This window comes from Beta vulgaris, chromosome 7 (assembly GCF_026745355.1).
Source record: "Beta vulgaris subsp. vulgaris cultivar EL10 chromosome 7, EL10.2, whole genome shotgun sequence".
NCBI classification, from domain to species: domain Eukaryota; kingdom Viridiplantae; phylum Streptophyta; class Magnoliopsida; order Caryophyllales; family Amaranthaceae; genus Beta; species Beta vulgaris.
This window is the reverse complement of record NC_079208.1, coordinates 46,526,590-46,549,564: the sequence shown is the minus strand read 5'-3', so window position 1 is coordinate 46,549,564 and position 22,975 is coordinate 46,526,590. Positions and strand designations below refer to the sequence as shown.

Here is a 22,975-nt window from a genome sequence, read left to right as displayed (position 1 = left end):
CAATATTCATTCACAAAAAATTAATGTCAACAATCACTCACAACCTTTTTATTACATTAGCGAATTAATATATCTAAATTCATCTAACTGTTGAATTTTTCACATTTAAGTTTAATCATAAATAAAGTACGAATGGAGTATCTAATAGAATAATAAATTTTAAAATTAACACACGCATCGCGTGCATATGAAGGCTAGTTACTACTAATTGAAACCAATTTTTGCTTATTTAAAACTTATTTTTTATGATTGTTTAAATTTTCTCAATTTATAGATTAAAAACCTTTTTTTAGTAGTTGTAATTAATGTTACTTATTAGTACAAATATTATAACTTATTTTCAATAAATTAAATTCGTGCATCTTTTTAGTTGTCCCCTTTTTTTTTGGGTTGACATTCACCACTAATACATTCAAAGGTTCATTCAATTCAGGCGTAACTTGATTAATCTAAACATATTTATATCATTTAAACTATTTAAACTTATATTCAATTTATCTTAACTTTATTGTAATTGGTTGAAATTTATTAAAGGTTATTGTATAAGGGATTAAACCTTACTGAAACCCATTCGAATTCGTTTGAGTTATTTGAAACTTATATTCAATTTATCTAACTTTATCTTAGTTTAAATTATTTTTTCATAATCAAGTTAAACTGAACAAAACATTTATTATCAATTTGTAAAGATTATGAAAAAAATAAAATATATATTGAGACAAATACAATAATATAGTGGCATGATAATTTTTATTTTCATTGGAGTACTCACTCCGTATTTTCATAGTCTTCCTACTTTCAACATAAACATGCTCCTAAAAGATCTTCCTATTTTTACTTGTTACAAATTACACTTTTCAGGTATGCTACCAAAATAAATCTCAAGATTACCTTAAGATTTTTGGTTCATGCATCTTCAATCATGGATTGAAATGTGGACCAATAAGCTTTGATTGTGCTCAATACAATATGTAATAATCTAGCAATTTTTGCACGCTATGCGTGCGTGTCCTATTAATATTTTTTGATTTTTCATTTAGTTATCCATCAATGTTATAAAAAATTTGATTCGAAAATACATTTATAATAATTGTTAACTTTTTACTATATTTTTCTTAAATCAATGTTTCATTGGTTTTATTAGTTATGTATTCATCATTATTCAAATACATTATCGAAAGAAAGAAATATACATTAGAAGAAAGTTTGTGCTCAAATAAAGTAAAATAATTTATATATCAATTTCAATCGTCGAAAATAGTTTGATTTATATAATAGAGATTACCGAAGAACAATCAACATTTAGGTTTTAAAAATATTATGAGTATAATTATTAATATGAAATTCAAGTTTTAATTTTTTTCTTCTAATCGTGTCAATAAAATAAGTTATATTATTAATTCAATTTTTGAATAAATTTTTTTCACACGTAGGTAATAAGAGGAAATCATTCTCCTTAATTTAATATTTAATTGAAATTTCAAATTCAATTCTTTTATTATCTTGTTCAATATATATGACAAGTAGAAAGAAGAAAAGATTTATATGACAATTTAATTTCATTAAGGATATATTAGACTTTTTATGAGAGGACACCATCTTCCTCCCCCCTTCACTTATATAATAGAGATTAATACTAAGGGGTGTTTGGTTCACTAGTTTTAGGTATGAGGTATGGGTTTGGAATGAACAAAACCCATACCTAGTGTTTGTTTAACTTATTTCTAAATTTTAAATCCATACCTCAAACCCATAAGGTATGGGGTTTAGAAACCCATGGGGGGAGGTGGGTTGGCCGTATGGCTCATACCTTATCTCTAGGTATCAAATAAAAGAAGATTTTTCATTCCTAAATGAAACCAAATACAAGGTATTAAGTATCAAGTTCCAAACCTATACCACCTTGGTTTCATTCATGATTCCAAACCCATACACCATAATATGAACCAAACACCCGTAAGACTTTCCTTTTATGCTCTATATACCTATTCCTTCTAAAGGTTTGTGCCCAAAAAAGTGGATCAACTATTAAAAACCGAAAGGAGTATTAGTGAAGAGATATTTTGAAGATATACATTTAGAAATTCCAAGCTCTCCTTCAACCCCCAAGGGTCCCAACCTATGAAAAAAAAATCAAGACAGGAAGAAAGAAAAAAGCAAAGAAAGAAATGAAAACATAGTTTGATAAAATGACAGTGTTAAGCAAAGTTGTCGGGGGACTGAAATGCGCATCAATTCTCCCCATTACATGTTCTTTCAATTACACTTGAAAGTTGAAATCAACTTAATGGCTAGTTTCACGAACACCAAATGCTCTCTACAAAGTCTCACAATTCACTTTCAAAAGCCATAACACTGAGATGAAAAAAGAAGATAATGATCTTAACTGTAGTAGTAAAAAAAACAACCTGATCACATCAAAAGGTAAAAACCACTGAGTGCCGGTAATCACAGCGACGCAGATACATGACTGAGAAAATCAAATACATCAGTACTCATATAAATCAAGTATGGCTATATACCTTGATGAAGCTCTAGAGTTAGAGATGACAAAGCTCTCCAACATAAGTGTATATACAGCATAATAGTACAACAGTTATTGGCATCCTCGTGATAATACGTAATGTACAGGCCTACAGTGGCTACGCAGAAGAGGACTCAAGTCGTAAAAGATCACATATTTGCTGTTGTTTCCCGTATTTCATCCAAACTGATAGTCTGCAACCAACATGACATGCTTATCAGACAAATTATGAAAACACAGCTAGGATCTCTTTCATTAGTTCCATCACATACAAAAAAATATATGCTTTTTTTTGTTGGGAAGAACAGCATATAAGCTAACCTGATCCTTGCCAGCAAAATCATTGTCAGGTGTCAAGAAAAGCATGCAGTGGCACTCTTTCCTGTCAAATTGCCAGTTTGATATTCTCCTTTGTTAGATATGAGGATTGACATCAACTAGAAATAGAAAAACTGAGGAATAGTGAAGTTTCATCATAACTTTTCTAAGGAAACTTTCAAAATACAAGGAAAATCAGTATCATATGGGATCTTTTAGTATCAATACTAGCCTTTATATGCACGCGATGCGTGCGTTAATTTTAAAATTTGTTATTCTATTAGATACTCCATTCGTACTTGATTTATGATTAAACTTAAATGTGAAAAATTCAACAGTTAGATGAATTTAGATATATTAATTCGCTAATGTAAAAAAATAAAAAAGGTTGTGAGTGATTGCTAACATTAATTTTTTGTGAATGAATATTGAACAGAAAGAACAAAAATAATGAGTTGGTTTAACATAATTAAAGAGTATCAAAGGTAGTGAATGTTCAGACTTTTCATGTGCACGTTATCTATGCCATCTTTTTCATAAGGTATAAATATTTTGTCCATTTAATTTTTGATTGAAGTATTTGATGCATATATCATTTTAAACTTGTTTTAAATGGCAAGTTGGAATGAGAATTTTTAAATGATTTGCTTTTGTAATTTTTTTCATTCCATTAATTAGATCATTAAGGGTATTTTAGTCACTTAAAAAAAGGACACCACACCTCCTCCCTTGGCTTGTATAATAGAGATAATGTGTATTTCAAACTTATGAATTTTGTGTACTTATCAGCTTCAATAGGAGGTATCACCGAATCAAGGTCACCGAGTTTTCTTCCAGTGCCATTATGAGGTTAGGTCGTGTAGCCTGTAGGCAACTCACTATGTTCTATCCCAAAAATGTGTACTGCAGACCGCAGGGTTAATAGAATACTATCTTGGTTGAGATCCTGACATCAAATTCCACCAACAGTTTGGCTATTTGGCTAACTTTTAATTAGTATCAGTCCCTCGAGTCTTAGATAGGCCATTTTTGTAAATGCACGGGATGTGGAACCCACTACACTACCTCAATTAAATATCTAGGGTTTTTTTTCTTCAAATAACCCCATTTGAGTGGCGGAGAGAGACAGACAAACTGAGAAACAAAGATTACCAGGAATTATATAGCATAATCATGGCATCCAAAGATTCCTATATATGAAATATTCATAAGTTCCTACCATACTCCTAGTTTGTATTTTGTAATAGATCCACATTAACCACTCATAAGAGAGATGCCGAATGATAAGTGCATATTCTAACATAATTTAGTTGCATATTGGGGTGCATTTTCATGTATTATTTGACCATTTAAATTGCTTTATGCATATTTAGGTCCCTAGAGTGCTTTAACGGGTTGTTTGATCTTTTGATGTAATTTCAGGTACTTTAGACTTCTTCTTGAGGATATGATGATTAAGGCACTTGGATGACTTTCAAAACGATATATCATGTGCTGGAAACGGATTGGAAATGAAGAAGATAAACGGCTATGCGAAATATGACACCTCTTCACTATTTTGACTATAACTTTTGGCACAAAACTGATAATGAGGTAACTCCAATTGGGATGGAAACTAAACTTCAAGAGCTTTCCAACGTTATATTACATGTGTCAAACAAAGCTCTAGATCAAAAGATATAGTTGTTCAAAGTTGAGCCGAAAAATCTGACGATTACTGGCCAACACGTCTGTGTCACCCTAAGTTCTTCGTGGTAGTAGCTTCTATTCGTATTATAGTTCATTTGGTTACAGGTCAACACATCCGTGTTGATCTGCTACTGTAGCACGTTATATCTTGTCGGTTTTGTTATTTTAGGAAGATATAAATACTTTTTATTTGTTTGATAACGATAGAGAGAGATTATTATATACACTCTTTAAGGTTTCTAGAGACAACTTGTAGATCTTCATTGTTCTCCAAAACTCTATCTTTTTTCCATTAATTAAAGTATTTATTTTCTCCTTCTTTGCTCTTTTTTTTTAGTATGAATTTTACTTTTTCTCTAGTTTGTTTATTTATTTCAATTATTAAGTAGTTCTTTAATCTATGGTTAGAATGAACCCTAGTATGAATTGATTCATGATTATACCTTTAAATTCTCAAATTAATTGTTTAATAATTCTTGCTTAATTGATTGTGCATATTCCAATACTAGATTAGGGATAATTAGTATTGTTATTATTCTATTGTTTTGACCATAACGGGAGTTGGCTTTTGACGAATTTGAGTATTTTAATTAAGGACATGAAATTCTCCACGGGAGTAGGTAAAATGGATTGTTATGAAGTTAGGGTGTTGTGTTTAATGTCTTTAATATGCATGATTCCACTAGAATAGACTTGATTGCATATTAGGGAAGTTATATATATTGTGGGAGGTTTATGGTATTTTATAGGGTGTCCCTTTCCTTATGAACATATAATTGATTAATTTGGGGTAGGAATTATTTTGTATTACTTCATGCTAATAGGGATACTTAATTCTAGAATCATTTATTTATATATTGATTAGTATAGTTGATTCGACCATCATCGACACTAACCTCCGTTAGTCTTACCATTACTTAAGGATTAATCATTAAACAACCTTCTCTCTATTAGATCCCCTAACTTACACTACTACATTGTTAGGAGGATTAGTTAGGTTATTTATTTTTGTTAGGGGTGTAAATATTACTACATAGAATTAAGTTGGTTCCATCAGTCTCTAAAGTGATAAAGCATAAAACACTATCGAATTCTTCACTTCCTAATAATCTCTAGAACAGACTACAAGCACGCTTCTCCTAGGGCTCGAAATGTGCCAATTGCACAAATGTAGAACAACATTTTAGCTAGTGTAAGCAGAAATATAAAATACACACATCAAACTCTTCTACCACTTTGACACAGACAACATACCAATAAATACAATTTCCTAGTACCACCGAGCTAAAAATCTCCGTAACAAGAAATTTAACATCACAAGTTTCAACATTATTAACTCTAATTGCATGTTTGGTTCAACTCATGAATAAATAATAAGAGAATCACTTATAGGTGTGGGATTGAGGAGGGTGATAATTGGGTGGAATTAGTTACCCTTAAGTAATTCATACATTCATTCCTCATACAAAACATGCTATGTGAATGGTTTCTTATTTCCGTTTCCAACAACTAACAATCTCATACCAAACATGCTATTATTGTGCTCACAAAACCAGCTCTATGCTCCACATGTGAAGAAGGTATGACTATATGCTGAATCCAAGAGGGGACATGCTTTACTTAGGAAGGAGATCATACCTCTCCCTCATCGGCACACATGGGCAATTCCAAAATCCCTGCTTCGCTTCAGCTGCCTTGTCATCATAATGCCTGCGGCACATTAGAATAACTAATAACGTTAAAAATGTAAATAATAGACTAAGGAAGAAAAGCTTCATGAACATAAAGGAATACTCACCGACAAGGGCAAAGGGGGGCACCTAATGTGTCCTTATGTTCTGCTAATCCCTGTTAACATCCCAATAAGCAAGTTAAATTTAGACTTTGAATGGCATGATGAGAACAAGTGCATCTGCGGAGAATGTTAGATATCTGACCAGAGACTTTTTTCCATAGATATGACCAGAGGGAGGAGATAACCCTTAGAAAATCTACTTCGTCCAATATCTATGAATTTCTTTTAAGGACTTTTCATATATATTCTCTTTTACTTCTATTATGTAATGATCATTTAGGTATCTCAACTAAAGGTTGGCCAACCGCCAATGTTTGCAGTTACATAATCAACAAGGAGCAACCAATTGCTTGGTGTAGTTGGTAATGACTCCAACTTGTGATACCGAGTGTGGGTTTTTGGGGTTTGTGCTTCCTTTATCCTTTATACCCCCCACCCCCCAAACTCCTTGCCCAAGGGCCCATAAAGGCTATATCAAATCGACCAACAAAAGGATTTGATCCAGTTGGATCATTCATCTTACCTACCATAATATATAAAGTTGAGAAGTAGCACCAAATTTTGAAACACTGCATATAGTTTTAACTCCCTAGTTACAAATCTTTCTTATTTTTTATAGCACCCTAGTTACCTTTCTTGACAACACTACACATCATGTCCCTACAAAATATAGGTTTATGAAATTTAACCAAAATACCATAATCATCGTTTATTTTGAAATTTAAATTTCCACCTTACCAATGTAGCTTTTCATTAAAATCTTAGTGAAAAGTCTCGCCACGAGTATTATAGGAAAATTCAAAATTTTACTTACTGAATCTAGATAGTGGCTTGCTTCTTTGAGACGGCCCAAAATAGAAATATGACATTATAAAGGGACGAAAGGAGTAGCATATTATCTTAGGTGGCCTCCTAGGAAGTTCTCATATTCAACTCTCTACTTTGAATGTATTGGCAGTGGTAATGTTCTATATGGTGTGGCATCTTATAATACAATCATTTCTATACATTCCCAAATCCCGGGTCTTTCACCACAAAATGGGGCCATGATTGCAAAACCGAAGAGAGCAGAGAAAGATGGTCATATAAAGCAGTCTCTTTTTGAAGAAAACAGTAACATCTCTTTCAGACACACATGAAACAAAGAACAGAGGCAGTAGCATCAATATGAAAACTCTTTGGCAACAACAGGACTTTCTTCCGCTTGGCCATTTTCATTCAATGGATAACAGTTATTTGAGGGCCACTTTTATTATTTGAAGCAAGTTCTGCCTAAAATTATTGAACCTACAATAAACAAATTAGATACAGAGAAAAGAATCGCTTCGTATGTGGTTTCTGTAGGCTAACATAATCTTCTTTATACACACACACACACACACACACACACATACTCAAGAACAAAAGTACCAAACAAACAAGGAAGAGAAACGGTAGAATCGCTCCCCTCTTATGTGGTTTATGTAGCGTAATGGAATCTTCTTAAACAGAGAAAGAACAATATACACAGGGATAGTCAAGAAACAAGTGTCAAACAAGCAGGGCAAGAGAAAGGGCAGAATCACTCCCTACTAATGTTGGTTTGGTAGGGTATACATATAATCTACTTAAACAGAGAAAGAACAATATACACACGCATAGTCAAAAAAGAAGTATCAAAGAAACAATGTAAGAGAATGTAAGCATGTAATCTAGGGGATGAATAGTACCTTGATAACAACAGCAGTGACACTTTTATCAGCACAGAAGTATGTCTCCGACTTACGACAGAACTGCTCAGAGAATTTCCTCATCACTTCAACAGATTTCTCGGAAGGATCCACTGAAAGACAAGTTGACATATCAAAAATATATCTAATTAGACACATCATACATGTTTTTTAAAATACAAAAAGAAGTAAAATCAGAAAAAAAAAAAAAACATATCATAGACCCTTGAGTGTATAATCTGCAGTCTTTAAATATCTTGTGCAGCAACTAGAGATTATGAATTGAGCTGTGGCAGTCAATTGCACAAACAGTATTTCTGCACACCCTTCAGTGTTCAGACAATCCATGAAGTCCTATAATAGAAGTCTTGATTTCGACATAATAGTGCGTCTAAGCCTTATCGGAGATTTCTCAAGGAACTTTTGGGAAATAATCCCACTTCTTGAATCAAACTGAGTACATCTTCTGAATAAAAGAGAGATTCTATCTAATGCATTTTCCTTACAGTAGTTCTTTCCTAGTGGTCATCTATTGGTTCATGTAAAGTTGCATATTAGCTGTCATTATCTTTTTTATTTTATTTTATTTTTCTTTTTCTGTGCATTTTCATTTTTCACTTGATTTTGCCTTGAAATTGGTTAGGGTGATTGGGTGAGTAATCCTAGGTTAACAGCTAACTACTAAAAGAAGATAGGTGTGTATAAGGCTGACAGCCGCATCGTCAACAGGCAAGAGTGAATACAGATTACAGATAAGTAGGGATTCTTCCCAAACCAAAAACATAATCTTTTAGCCAATTTCGTATTTGCTGTATCTAAATAAGAAAGATTTCCCCATCTATTTTTATCGTCACCTTTTCAAAACTCATCCATGATAGGAACTATTACCGCCATGTTAGCATGACTGAAACCTGAACTCCAAAACCTCCAGCGTCCAGACAAGTACATAATACAACTTCTGGGTAATACAACTTAACCATTTCATAACGTTCATGATTTGAATCAGCTGATTGGGCAATCCAAATAATTTTTGCCATTCAGCTATACTAAAATACTTTTGGTTAAATTATCCATCGAGCTCATAAATAAACTTCTTAGCATGGCGAAATATTCTACAGGTACCATACAACACCACAAAGCATTGGAAGTAAAACATGCCTTATTGCGTTAGGGCTTGCTTATTCAAACACAACCATCCATGAAAATTTCAAGTTTTATGAACGAAAGAAAGAAAATAAAGATACTTGGTTGTCTCATTATAGTTTTTATGTCATCTAATTGGCATAGAACATTAAAAGTTGCTTACCTAGGGTACCTAGGGAAAATGAAACATCCCTTGTTCACCAACAGTTAAGTACTATCTCGCGGTGTGATAGGCATCCATTTCTAGGAGACATTCGAGTATCTATCACATAAACTGGTACAGAAATCTCTTCGATATACTACCACGAAAACTTCAAATTGGTACTCCTTGACTACATAAGTACCAATTGAAAGAGTTTTGAGTACTGATTGAATTCCTTTTTGGTACCAATTAGAAGAGTTCTGGATACCAATATAGTGTCATGTCGTGTTAGTGTTAGATACCAAATTGGTCTCCCAAATATAGATACTGAGACTTTCCGGTACTATATAGCATCTGTTCCTCTTAGTGAAAATAGACAAAATATTTATCTAGCATATTGTCTTCGAAAATTAACTTGCCAACCAAATAAACCAAAATACCTTTATAAATAACCATGTTTCTTCAGAAATTTTAGTTCCATGAATATAAAGTTTAGCAAATTCAGTTGAACTACTTCCACTACACATAACCCTCCATTCTTTTTGTAGATTTCACATCCTTGATGACTACAAATGATATATTTATTTGAAGACATAAATTCAATATATAATCAAAACAGAAACAAAAATAAAAAGAATATAAACAAAGTTTCAGCCAATTTGTAACAAGCTCAAACGATTATATCCACATAACATTCTCACATTTTTCAACAACTTCAACAAAGATGTGCCCACTATTTCTACTTCAAAATCTCAACACTACCCAAAAGAAAAATTTCACACCCACCGAAAAAATCCCAGATAGCTTCATACCCAATAATCAAGATTGAAAATACCCATCTAAGATAAATCAGTTCTGTCACAAAAAAGAAAATCTAGATTGAAGAAATTAGATTAAATTATACTATGAATAGTAAATAGTAATATAGTATAAAGTATTTACCTTGAGCACGAATAACACGGGAGAAGCGTCTGGGAGAGATTGAAGGAGAAGAAATTGGGAAACTGTAAGCAGTTGAAGCTTGGAGAGATTTCATGGTCATTATTTTTGCAATCGAAATGATTAAAGATTAGAAAGACAAGAAAACATAATAGAAAAAACCTACGAAATTTTATGAAAGAAATATTTTTGTTGTTTTTGAGGGGTTTAAGGGAAAATGAAAATATTAAAAACACTGCGCGCCACTCGTTGAAAATATCTTTGATAATTTTTGTAGTTTTTTTAGGTGAGAAAATTAGTGAGCCACTCGGTTTGGCTTTGGTTGTTTTTGGGCTTAGGGTTGTGAAGAATAGAGCTAGGCCTAAGGGTAGGACACTTTTTTTGGCTGTCTGCTTTTCATACTTGATGAGCCAGATTTGGTTTCTTTATTAGATTTAAGAGGTTATAATTAGGGTGAAAGTTATTCGGATAAAAATCGAAATCTAATTCGAATTAGTAATTTGGATTGAATTCGAATTATGTTTAAATTAAATTCGGATGGAGTAATTTTTAAAAATCAGATTTCCGGATTAGATTGAGTTGAGGGTGGTTGCATCCAAAAATAAAAAATAATTGAATATTAAATAAGCCTTATATTGTATAGCTATTATTGAGCTTAACTAATTTTTTTTTTAAAAAAAAAGCTCAAATGGTACGGCAACCTTTCCTTCATCCTAAAAGTTATAACTCTAACTTGTTATAAAGTTGAGCCTGATGTACATTTAAACATGTTGTTTTGTAGTTGTTGAACTTTATGTTATAATGAATTATTAGTTGTTATTAGTTTATTAATTAAATTTAATGGACCTGTATGAATTACTTATATTATTTGACACTTTTATATTGATTTTTGCACCAAATTCATTTCATAAAAAAATCAGAGTTTAAAAAAATTGGATAATTCAGGTCGGATTCATGTGTCTGAAAATTTGAATTTGATTAGTTTGGACTCAAGCTATAGTTGGTTTGGATTTGGATTAGAAAATTAAAATTCAAATTTTGTTCAAATCAGTTTGGATTAGGCCTAAATCCAAACTGTACATCGAACTTTTATTCCTAGTTATAATAGCAATAAAAATGTTAAAGAACACATAGTACCCTCTCTGTTCGTTTTTAATCTACACATTTTTCTTTTTAGTTTGTTTCTTTTTAACAATCCGTCTTGTGTGGACCCGGTTCACATTAAAAATAGTGTGGACCAGGCCTAGACACGTGCCCCACTACAAACTAGTCATTCCCGGTTTCCAAAATCCGCGCGATTTTCTCTCTTTTCAATAAGATTCTCTCGCCCAAAAATTTTGACAAAACAGTTGTTCAGAACAAACATACACTATATCATTTTAAAATACACTATATCATGTCAAAATACACTATCATGTCAAACACTATAACGATCGATTAAGATAATTTTGTGTAATATACAAATAAACTACACTATCACATTTCAAAATACACTATATTATGTCAAAACACACTATATCATGCAACACTATCATGTCAAAAAACACAGCAAAACACTATCATGTCAAAATACACTATATCATTTCAAAATATACTAATTATGTCAATATACAATATAACATGCAACACTATCATGCCAAAAAACTCAGCAAAACACTATGATTTTAAAATACATTATATCATTTTAAAATACACTATAACATGCAACACTGAACGCGGCAAAAACGGAAAGTTGTAATCACTAAAACTCACGTGAGATGGATAAGGTGTACACTAAGTAGTTAGTGTGCACCGGGTTCAAATTAGTTTTTTTATCTTTTTAATATACACATTGTTGCTTTATCTATTCCTGGTAACATGTTCTATCTAATTTCTTATCTTTTTCCACATTTGTGATCCACTTTTTAATATTGTAATCTACTTTCTAGTTTCTTTCTCTCACTTTTCATTTTCTCTCTTGATCTTTTCATCTTCTCTCATACTTCTATACTACCTCCTTGATTTTTCCTCCAAAGTGAAATGAGCAAACTAAAAAGAAATACCGGAGATCTTTTAATTGGTCATCTGATTTTATACTACCTCCTTGATAATTGGTCTACAAAAAAAGAGTCGTTAACAATAATGGGGGGAGACCCAATTCAGATGACTTTTGAGATCCTTAAACGCATTAATAACAAGCGGACAACTAGAAAAAAGATGAGAGGCATTCTCATAATAGTAATTAGAGAAGACACACTCCATAGGTAGAAGAAAAATATGACTTAATTCCAATCTTTTTTTTGTAGGAAGGCCATTTTGGCAAATTTTCTAAATAAAAAATTTAATTTTTGGAGGAACTTGCAGCTTTCATATCCAATGAAAAATTGTAGGCTTATACGAATGCGAATGAAGACCTTGAATAAGATCGACACCTAACTTAATCGAATAATTTCCACCAGGAGATAGGCCCCTAAACATTTTGTTAGGGATTTGATTACTAGGGATAAATAATTAGCCACTATTATAGAAAAAGCTAAAAGGATATATTGGATAAGAAGAGATTTATCCCATTGACGATCCTGATTAATAAAATAACTAACTTTTATCCTTTTAGTCCCACTAACTACAGGGCAGAGATTCACAATAGGATAAATAAAAATCGATTTTCATACCAAAAAGAAATATTCTTACCATTCCCCACACACTATCTTAGCCCCTTCTTAAAAGAGCTTCTTAACCCTATCAGTTTTCTCCACTGACAGGAAACTTTAGCTTTGACTTTATAAGAAAATAAATCATCACTCTTTAAGTATTTTTTTCTTAACTAGATTTACCCATAAATTTTCAGGAGAAGCTAAAATCTTCCAAAGAAGTTTATGTGTGTTGTGAGAAATATTATTAGTCTTACTTTTCTAAGTCCCAAACCTTCAAAATTTTTAGGTGTACAAACCTTATCCCACACTATAAAATTTGGAGACTTAACATCTAAAACTTTGTTCCCAAAAAAAAACTCCTATAACATTTATCAAGGGAAGATAAAACTGTAGGGGGGGGGGGGGTTTTAAAACTTTACTTTTGATAATTGGCTTTCATTGATAGATTAGATTAAACAAGAGCATGGGATAAAAAATTAGCTTTCCATTTGGTCAGCCGAGAAGACACTCTCTCTTGAATTTCAGCAAACCTAACATTCATTACTTTACTACTAATAATTGGACATCCAATATCTCTATTACATAAGGGAAGGGGGGAGCAATGATGTCCTCTTTTGAAATGCATATTTTACCCTCCTTTCCTTTCTAAATTACAAAAGGAATGTCAATATTAAAATGGGGGTTCTAACAAAGCCATCGGAAATCAATTTTCAACATCACTCAAAAATCACTTATATCAGGACACTTTACAAATCACTCATAGAATTGAGAAAATCACAAAAAATCACGAAAATTACTCAAATGATCGGGAAACTTTACAAAAATAAAATATTTAACTTACAAACTAAAACTAATATACTAGGACGTCAATACATACAAAAACATTCACAAAATTCACTTACAAATCATTGTTCTCAAAAATCATCATCTCTATTATATAAGGGAATGGGGAGCTATGGTGTCCCCGAACGAAGAGACTATTTTACCCCTTTTCCTTTCTAAATTATAAATTCACTTACAAACCAAAGGGAGATTCAAATAAAAATACTGGAAATAAAATTATAACAATCACTCACAAGTCAACTAAATTCATAGAATTGCATAATTTACATTATACAAATCACCCAAATGAGTAAACTTTACAAAAACCAAAAAATTAACTTACAACCAATACACTACAACGTCAATACATACTCACAAAAATTTGACTTGAAATCCAAGTGTCCACTTTCTTCACAATATATGAAGTAGTATACTTAATTCAAAAATCAACTAAAAATTATAATATTAGAAATCATAGATAAATTCAATAAAATTTCTATTTTGTTCATAAAAGACTGGTGAGAGACTTAAGTGACAGAGACTAAACCAATTAAATTTTGTAACTAAATACACTTTTAATTACTTTGTATGTCTAATGTTCAAATTTAGTCTTTTACATACGTCGAAAAAAATCGAGTTTCTGTCTTAAAAAAATTCAAGCACGCATCGCGTGCAAAAAATGCTAGTATTTACCTAAAGGGAGGGATTCTTTTATTTGTAGTATATTAGCAAAATTAGCATAATCTAATTCTGAAATATTTTGCGTATATTGGAAAGCAGCCTCATGAAAATTAACAAGTTGACCTGACATACCACAATAATTTTCCAAACTATCTTTGATAGTATGACAACTTTCCTCAATACCTTTAGCCAAAACCATAGCATCATTTGCAAATGTTAAAAAAGGAATTTAACTCTTGAATGCCCTAATTTAACACCTATAGATTTCGTTCCCACTGAACTTGCTTGAAGCAATTGACAAGCTACAATTTCTGCACACAAAATAAAAACATAGGGAGGTAAAGGGTATCCTTGATGAATTCTTTTTATTTATAGATAAGTGAGAGTATTATTAAACATGAAAAAAAATAGTTTACAACCTAAACTTCCTCCCTTAGCCAAGCTAAACAAAGGACCAAGAATAGGATAAGCTAATTACAAAGACTCCAACCAGCATTTATCTCTATGACTGATCTTCTTAGGCATAACACTAATACACCTGTATTTAACTATCTATTGTATTATATTTACAGTTTAATCTATATGTTTGACTTTCCCTAACCACAAAGCTTCATTTCTGACATGTCATATAAAGTAAACTAAGTTAAGGCTTCCACTGTTGCATCTTGAGCCAGTCTTCGATATTAATACCTCTTCTCGTACTGACTAATCAATTAATCAAGTGTTTAAACTCCATGATGTGAGTGTGCATCCCACACCATTGCTTGATTTTCTTGAGACACCAACTGCTGCAAGCACAGTTAAAAAATAAATTCCCTAGATCTTTAGCATGTTCCCCATAGATTAAACATATATATCATCACAAATGCCCATGCTATGTAATTTAGCCTTAGTTTGTAGTCTCTCCTGAATTGCCAACCAGGTGCAAAATTAATGTTTTGGGACCCTAGATCCCCAGATAATAGAACTCTGGTGTAACTTCTCATAATCTCTAGTGAGCTTCATATACACTTCCTGAAATGAGTATTGTTGTATTTGCTGGAATTGAGCACTAGTTAAAAAAAGCTTAAAGTTTTTCTTTAACACTACACACTTGCCTCTAATACAAACTGCTGGTATTTTTTTTGGCAAATAATCGAACCAGCAGTCCTGCTGAACATAGACAGCATGAACCCATTTAACTCAAAAATCGTCAAGCTTTTTCTCCACAGCCCAAACATACTTACCCATCGCATCTATGTTCCACAGTTGAGTATTCCTTACACCTAAACCACTATCACTTTTAGGTATATATACTCTAGACCATTTGACATAGCCTACTTTAGTACTGTAGGATTCACCTGACCACAAGAAGGTCCTGCATATCTTTTCAATCTAATGTAACAAATTCTTGGGCAACACAAACACTTGAGCCCAGTAAGAATTTATACTTATCAACATAGAATTAATAAGTTCGACCCTGCCAGCAAATGAAATATTTCTAGTGCTCCAAATCCTAATTCTAGCCACCATCTTTTGAGTTAAGCTCTCACATTCAACTATAGATATCCTTCTGGAGCAGATGGCAACCCCAAAGTATTTGAATGGTAAATAGCCCCTGACAAACCCAGACCTATCAAGAGCTCTCTAAACATCATCTGCCTTCATACCACTACAATACATGGCTAACTTTTGAACATTTGCTTGTAACCTAGATGTTTCATAAAAGAGTTAAAAACCCCTGAGAATCAGATGCACAAAAGTGAAATCACCCTTACAACAAAGTAATATATCATCAGCAAAACACATGTGTGTCAATTTCATTACAGCACACCTAGGATGAAATTTGAAATCAGCCTTCTCGATCAGTCACCTTCAATTCAAAACCCTTGAAAGGTGCATATTACAAATTATAGAGGGGACAAGGAATCACCTTGTATTATACCTCTTTTAGAAGGGAAATAACCAAGCATTACTCCGTTGATCGTAGAGAACTTGGGAGAGAAAACACAAGTCATGGCATATCCAATAAATCTATCTAAAAACCCAAGGCACTCAAGCATTTGTTTCAAAAACCCCCATTCATAGTTCATAAGCCTTCTTGATATCTATTTTCATCATACATCCACGAGTAGCATTACTCCTACCATACTGTCTCACAAAGTCCTGGCATATCATAATATTATGCATGATATGTCTACTGTTAACAAAAGCACCCTGATTTTCCATGATAATATCAGGTAGAGCATCCCTCAATCCGTTACAAATAACCTTTGTGATGCATTTATATATAACATTGCAGCAAGATATAGGCCTAAAATCACCAACATTACTTGGACAAAGTAATTTGGTAATGAGAGTAATAGTAGTAGAGCTTACCTCTGTCAACAACCTTTCCTGTTGAAAGAAATCCACCACAGCAGATATTACATCTCCTCCCACTATATACAAACAATCTTTAAAAAATTGGTTGCCAAAACCATCAGGCCCAGGGCCTTGTCTCCATGAATGGACTGTAGGAATAAATAAGTACTATAAAGCGGAATTTCATGAATCAAATTCATAAGCACTTAAATCAGGATCACATGCATATACAATTAAGGATCACATACAAGTTTAGAAATAACCTTTGTAGCGTGATTTCCACAAAGCTTGAAGAACCCGGATTGAGAATCTCAGATGTGATTCCTCTACTTAGTCCACCAACCCAGATCAACACTCCACCAATGCTAGTTGGAAAGGAAGAAACTTCTTCTTTGTTTTCTTGGAGTATAACGTGACTTTTGAAGAGAGAGAATAGGAGAGAGAAAATAATAAGAGAATAAACTGATTGTTTTCTTTTCTGCCTAACCCAAATATATAATAGTATTTAGGTCAGATTTCTCTCCCCTTTTCCCATCTCTTGGCCGGCCACCCTAGGGCCCTCTTGGGCTCTAGGTTTCTTTTGTTGATCCAAGTTTAATGTGTGACCTTGTAGGATCCGTTACATTGGGCTTCGGGTTTATTTATTTACTAATCCGAAGTTCTATAGCTTTCTCTAGCAAGACGTATAGACGACCCAATATAACGAACTTATTATCTCTATAATACGATCCATTATATATTAGTAATTGCATTTAAGTCGAGGACATAAATCCTTCAATCTCCCACTTGTCCGAGACGAGTGTGCAATGTTTTTATTCCTCAAGTCTCTTAATGTCTTAATTTGATAGTATGATCATATTTCTATATCATCCATACTAGCTTTCAAATTATTCCTTGAAATCCGAGTTCAAATTGTCAACAAATGATCATCGAATGATCCATTTGAGCACGGCCATGCATTTTCAATTTTTCACTCTTCAAGGGGCCAAGACACCTACCTATCTCATATAGGAGGACTTTTCCAATCTTGTAGTAACCAATACTCCCACTCAACTTTAGCACAACCTGAATGCTGCCTTTATAGTCCCCTTTTACGGCATGACGTTTGACAGTATCAAAGCTATACTAATCATTGGGCTGAGTAATGTTCTACTCATGTCTCAGGAATCTACTAATATAATTTCGAAGTTATAAAACTTCTAAGTAGGTCAAGTTCGACTATGTATCAACTATACATGTCCATATGATTGATTAAACATCTCTATGTTTCCATAGCCCATGAAACGGCGCTATCAATCAATCTTATATGCTAATCCCTTTAATAAGTCATTTATGTCCAGTTTAATGACTTAGATTAGGAACTTTAATATTCTATGAATTCTGTTCACTTATGGTGTTTCATTCATCAAATCACATATTTGACAAAACCATAGAATTCAAGATATATTTTGGACATTTTATTTAATACCAAACCAAAATTAAATAAGACAAAATTTATTATTAAACATAAATAGCAAAACCATGTCTTTACATTGAATAAGTTTCTCTAAACCTAGTACAATCTAAAGCCATCTAACATTTGCTTCAAGCCTATAGCCCTAGCGTGACACTCATGCTTGGGTTGAGGTAGCGGTTTAGTTAGCGGATCAGCCACGTTCTCATCCGTATGAACTTTGCAGATTCTGACATCCTTCCTGTCAACTATCTCTCGAATAGGTGATACTTCCTCATCACATGTTGGACTTGTTATGTGACCTTGGCTCTTTTGCTTGCGCAATAGCACCATTGTTGTCACAAAACAACTCAATTCCTTCCAGAACACTAGGTACGATATCCAGCTCTGTCAAGAATTTCTTTATCCAAACTGCTTCCTTAGCTGCTTCAACTGCTGCTAAATATTCTGATTCTGTCGTAGAGTCTGCTACAGTGCTTTGCTTTGAGCTCTTCCAGCTCACTGCTCCTCCATTCAGACGAAAGACATACCCTGACTGAGAGCGGTAGTCATCTTGTCGGTTTGGAAGCTTGCATCCGTGTAACCTTCAACAACCAACTCACTTTGTCCCCATATATAAGAACATGCCTTTAGTCCTCCTTAAGTACTTAAGGATGCTCTTAGCTGCAGTCCAGTGTGCTTCTCCTGGATTTGCTTGGAACCTGCTCACATGCTCAAGGCATATGCAACATCAGGTCGAGTACTTATCATGGCATACATATAGACCCTATAGCCGAAGCATAAGGAATGCTACTCATTCGCTTTAACTCATCAGGCTCAGTCGGGCACTGACTCTTGCTAAGCGATATGCCATGTGACATGGGAACGAAACCTCTCTTCGAGTTTTCCATGTTGAACCTTGTAAGAACCTTATCAATATAAGTTTCTTGACTTAGCCCAATCATCCTTCGAGACCTATCTCTATGGATTTTGATTCCCAGTATGTACTCAGCTTCTCCAAGGTCCTTCATAGAGAAACAACTTTTAACCATTCCTTGACTGACTCAAGCATTGGTATGTCGTTTCCCATGATTAGTATGTCATCTACATACAGAACCAAGAAGACTAAGCTGCTCCCACTAAACTTCTTGTAAACACAAGACTCTTCTTCGCTTTTGATGAAACCAAATTGTTTGATTGCCTCATCAAACCGAAGATTCCAGCTCCGAGATGCCTGCTTCAATCCATAAATGGATCTTTGAAGCTTGCAAACCCTTTTAGGATTTTCTGGATCTTCAAAACCTTCAGGTTGTGTCATGTACACATCCTCATTCAAGAACCCATTCAAGAATGCGGTTTTGACATCCATCTGCCAAATTTCGTAATCGAAAATGCAGCAATCGCTAAAAGTATCCGAATTGATTTAAGCATTGGTACTGGAAAAAAGGTCTCATCATAGTCTATACCATGAACTTGTCTGAATCCTTTTGCAACCAGTCTTGCTTTGTAGACATAGACATTTCCATCTTTGTCTGTTTTCAATTTGAACACCCACTTGCATCCAATAGGGTTAACCCCACAGGCAAGTCAACCAGTGTCCAAACTTTATTCTCAGACATGGAGTCTAACTCGGATTTCATGGCCTCAAGCCATTTCTCAGAGTCTGGGCTCGTCAAAGCTTGTTTGTAGGTAGTAGGTTCTGAATTTTCCAAAATCATAATTTCAGAATTTCAGTCATTAGGAAATCAACCAACCTTTTGTTTGGAATCCTTGGTCTACTGACCTACGCGGGGTCTGAGCATCAAGAGAAACGTTCTCTTCAACAGTTTGAAGATTTTCGCTTGATTCAACTTCGAATGGGACGGTAGGAGGTTCAGCGTTGAATACGTTATCTCCTCAACATGACTTTCGTCTTGTTGGGCCGTCTCTGACATGGTGTGAGCCACGTCCAGTTGTTGCTCATCTCGAATTTCTTCGAGTGTTATTTTACTCCCACTTGTCTTTCTAGAAACAAATTCCTTTTCAAGAAAGACACCATCACGAGCAACAAACACTTTGTTCTCTTGACGGTTATAGAAGTAATAACCCCTTGTCTCTTTTGGATATCCCACAAAGAGACATTTATCTGACTTGGGTGCGAGTTTGTCTGATAGTAACCGCTTTACATAGACCTCGCATCCCCAGATTTTAAGAAAAGACAAGTTTGGAGGTTTTCCATTCCATAACTCATATGGAGTCTTTTCTACAGCCTTTGACGGGCTCCTATTTAGTGTGTGTGCAGCAGTTTCGAGAGCGTATCCCCAAAAAGAAATCGGTAGATCAGCAAGACTCATCATAGATCGAACCATATCTAGTAATGTTCGATTCCTCCTTTCAGATACACCATTTAACTGTGGTGTTCCTGGTGGAGTTAATTGTGAAAGAATTCCACAATCCTTTAGATGATCATCAAACTCTTGGCTCAAATATTCACCACCACGATCGGATCGTAGTGCTTTTATTGTCTTACCAAGTTGATTCTGTACTTCATTTTGGAACTCTTTGAATCTATCAAAAGATTCCGACTTATGTTTCATTAAGTAATATAGCCATATCTACTCAAATCATCAGTGAAGGTGATGAAGTAATTAAACCCTCCCCTTGCCTTTGTGCTCATAGGACCACATACATCTGTATGTATGAGTCCTAAAAGATCGCTGGCCCTTTCACCTTTTCCAGTAAATGGTGATTTTGTCATCTTACCCATTAAGCATGATTCACATACATCAAATGATTCGAAATCAAATGATGGAATTATACCGTCCTTTTGTAACTTGTGAATGCGCTTTTGGTTTATATGACCCATTCGGCAATGCCAAATATAGGTTAGGTTAGAATCATTTGATTTTTGTTTCTTGCTATCTATGTTATAGACTTGTAATGATTTATCAAGCACATATAAACCATTTATCAAATTAGCTCTGGCATAGAACATATTATTGTAAGAAATGGAACAACATTTGTTCTTTATTTCAAAGCAAAAACCTTCAGAATCCAAAACTGAAACCGAAATTATGTTCTTAGTTATTGTAGGAACGAAATAACAATTATTTAATTCTAAAATAAGCCCAGATGGCAAGTGTAGACTATAGCTCCCGACGGCAAGTGCAGCAACTCGTGCTCCATTTCCAACGCGTAGCTCTACCTCGCCTTTTGCCAACTTCCTACTTCTTTTTAGTCCCTGCACATCATTAACTATGTGAGAACCACAACCGGTATCAAATACCCATAAAGAAGTAGAAGTCAAATTGATTTCTATAACATATATACCTGAAGTAGAAGCCCCAGACTTCTTTATTTCCTCCAAGTATATCGGGCAGTTCCTCTTCCAGTGTCCAATCTTGTGACAGTGGAAGCACTTGCTTTCCGCAGCAACCTTGGGCTTGGCGGTTGGCTTAGGTTTTTCAGCGACAGTGGCAACTTGCTTGCCTTTGTCCTTCTTTCCTGCCCATTTCTTTTTGAAACCCTTTCCCTTTTGAACCAACAGAACCTCTTTCTTTGGTTCAACCTTAGGGATGTTCCTTTCAGCATTGACCAACAATCCATGCAGCTCTTGCAAAGTCTTTTCAGACTCATTCATATTGTAGGTCATTCTGAACTGATTAAACTTCAGGAGTGAGTGGAGAATAATGTCAGTAGCCAACTCGAGCCTATAAGGAACCCAAGTCTTTCCATGTTTTCGAAAAGACCCATCATTTCGAACACATGGGGGCCAACAGCTTGACCCGGCTTCAAGTGACATTCAAGGATCTCCCTGTTAGTCTCATACCGCTCAACTCGGGCCTGAGTTTTAAACATGGCCCGCAGCTCTTGCATGATCGTGTAGGCATCCTTGGTTTCGAACCTCTTTTGGAGGTTCGGCTCCATGGCTGCTACCATCAAACAAGTGATTGGTATAGACTTATCACTAGCCTGTTTTGCACGACGTTTTTCAGCGTCAGTTGATTCATCAGTTATTACAGGAAGCGGGGTATCTAAGACGTCCTCTCGACCCTCAAACCTCAGAACGAGTCTTAAGGTCCTTTCCCAATTAAGGAAATTTTCACCATTCAGTCTGTCCTTTTCCAGAAAAGGACGAATGTTGAAACCGGAGTTGTTGTTGTTGTTATTAGACATGATATCTACAGACAGAAAAATAAGGCAAAGTTCAATTTTATGTTTATAAAGCAACCTAAAACATGTAAAATTTCTAGGTTGACCACCTATTCAAAATTAAAGTCCCCTATGAATAAGTGTTTTACAAGATCCTATCAACATGTAACACTAAGCAGACGGAGGCCTTATCTTAACGTTACATTATCAAGGTAAGTAAACTCTTTTACTAATTATAACATTTATAACTCTTGTTTAGATGGATAAACATCGCATGTTTAACTATCTCTTGCTTCAAAATTCAAAACGCTTTTGATAATTTTGTTAAGGACAACCAAACTAAGTTGTAAAATTCGCAATTTTACCTTATATCCCAAAATTAATGATAACACCCTGCGGAGGCATGACCTATTACTATTAATTAAGGGTTTTATAAGTACTTTATGTTTGGAAAAGCAAACCTTAATATTTACGGGGCCTAAGTTTATTATGTTGTTATGAATTAGTGAACTCTAGCGCATCAATAACCAACATACAATAAACTTATAAGCATTTTAAAGAATAATAAAATGCGAAAATAAAATGATCTAGTATGGCCCCTAATCCTAAGAACTAAGCATCAAGGCTCCTTCTTGGACTCTTCATGGATCTCCATCCACTTTTCCATGGGCCTT

The 22,975-nt window shown here is 34.1% G+C and overlaps 2 protein-coding genes across 2 annotated transcripts; both read right to left on the bottom strand.

Moving 5' to 3' along the window:
- Window positions 1-2,361: 2,361 nt before the first annotated feature.
- On the bottom strand, window positions 2,362-10,487 carry LOC104908591 (ferredoxin-thioredoxin reductase catalytic chain, chloroplastic). Its single transcript, XM_010697714.4, has 6 exons — window positions 10,263-10,487; window positions 8,036-8,148; window positions 6,330-6,379; window positions 6,170-6,241; window positions 2,846-2,906; window positions 2,362-2,718 (listed from the first exon to the last, which is right to left on the bottom strand). Exons 1-6 carry the CDS (start codon window positions 10,360-10,362, stop codon window positions 2,674-2,676), a joined length of 441 nt encoding a protein of 146 aa, XP_010696016.1. The 5' UTR covers window positions 10,363-10,487; the 3' UTR covers window positions 2,362-2,673.
- Window positions 10,488-21,115: 10,628 nt separating this feature from the next.
- On the bottom strand, window positions 21,116-21,810 carry LOC130589436 (uncharacterized). Its single transcript, XM_057390692.1, has 2 exons — window positions 21,480-21,810; window positions 21,116-21,390 (listed from the first exon to the last, which is right to left on the bottom strand). The coding sequence occupies exons 1-2, from the start codon at window positions 21,799-21,801 to the stop codon at window positions 21,374-21,376; spliced, it is 339 nt and encodes a 112-aa protein (XP_057246675.1). The 5' UTR covers window positions 21,802-21,810; the 3' UTR covers window positions 21,116-21,373.
- Window positions 21,811-22,975: the final 1,165 nt, after the last annotated feature.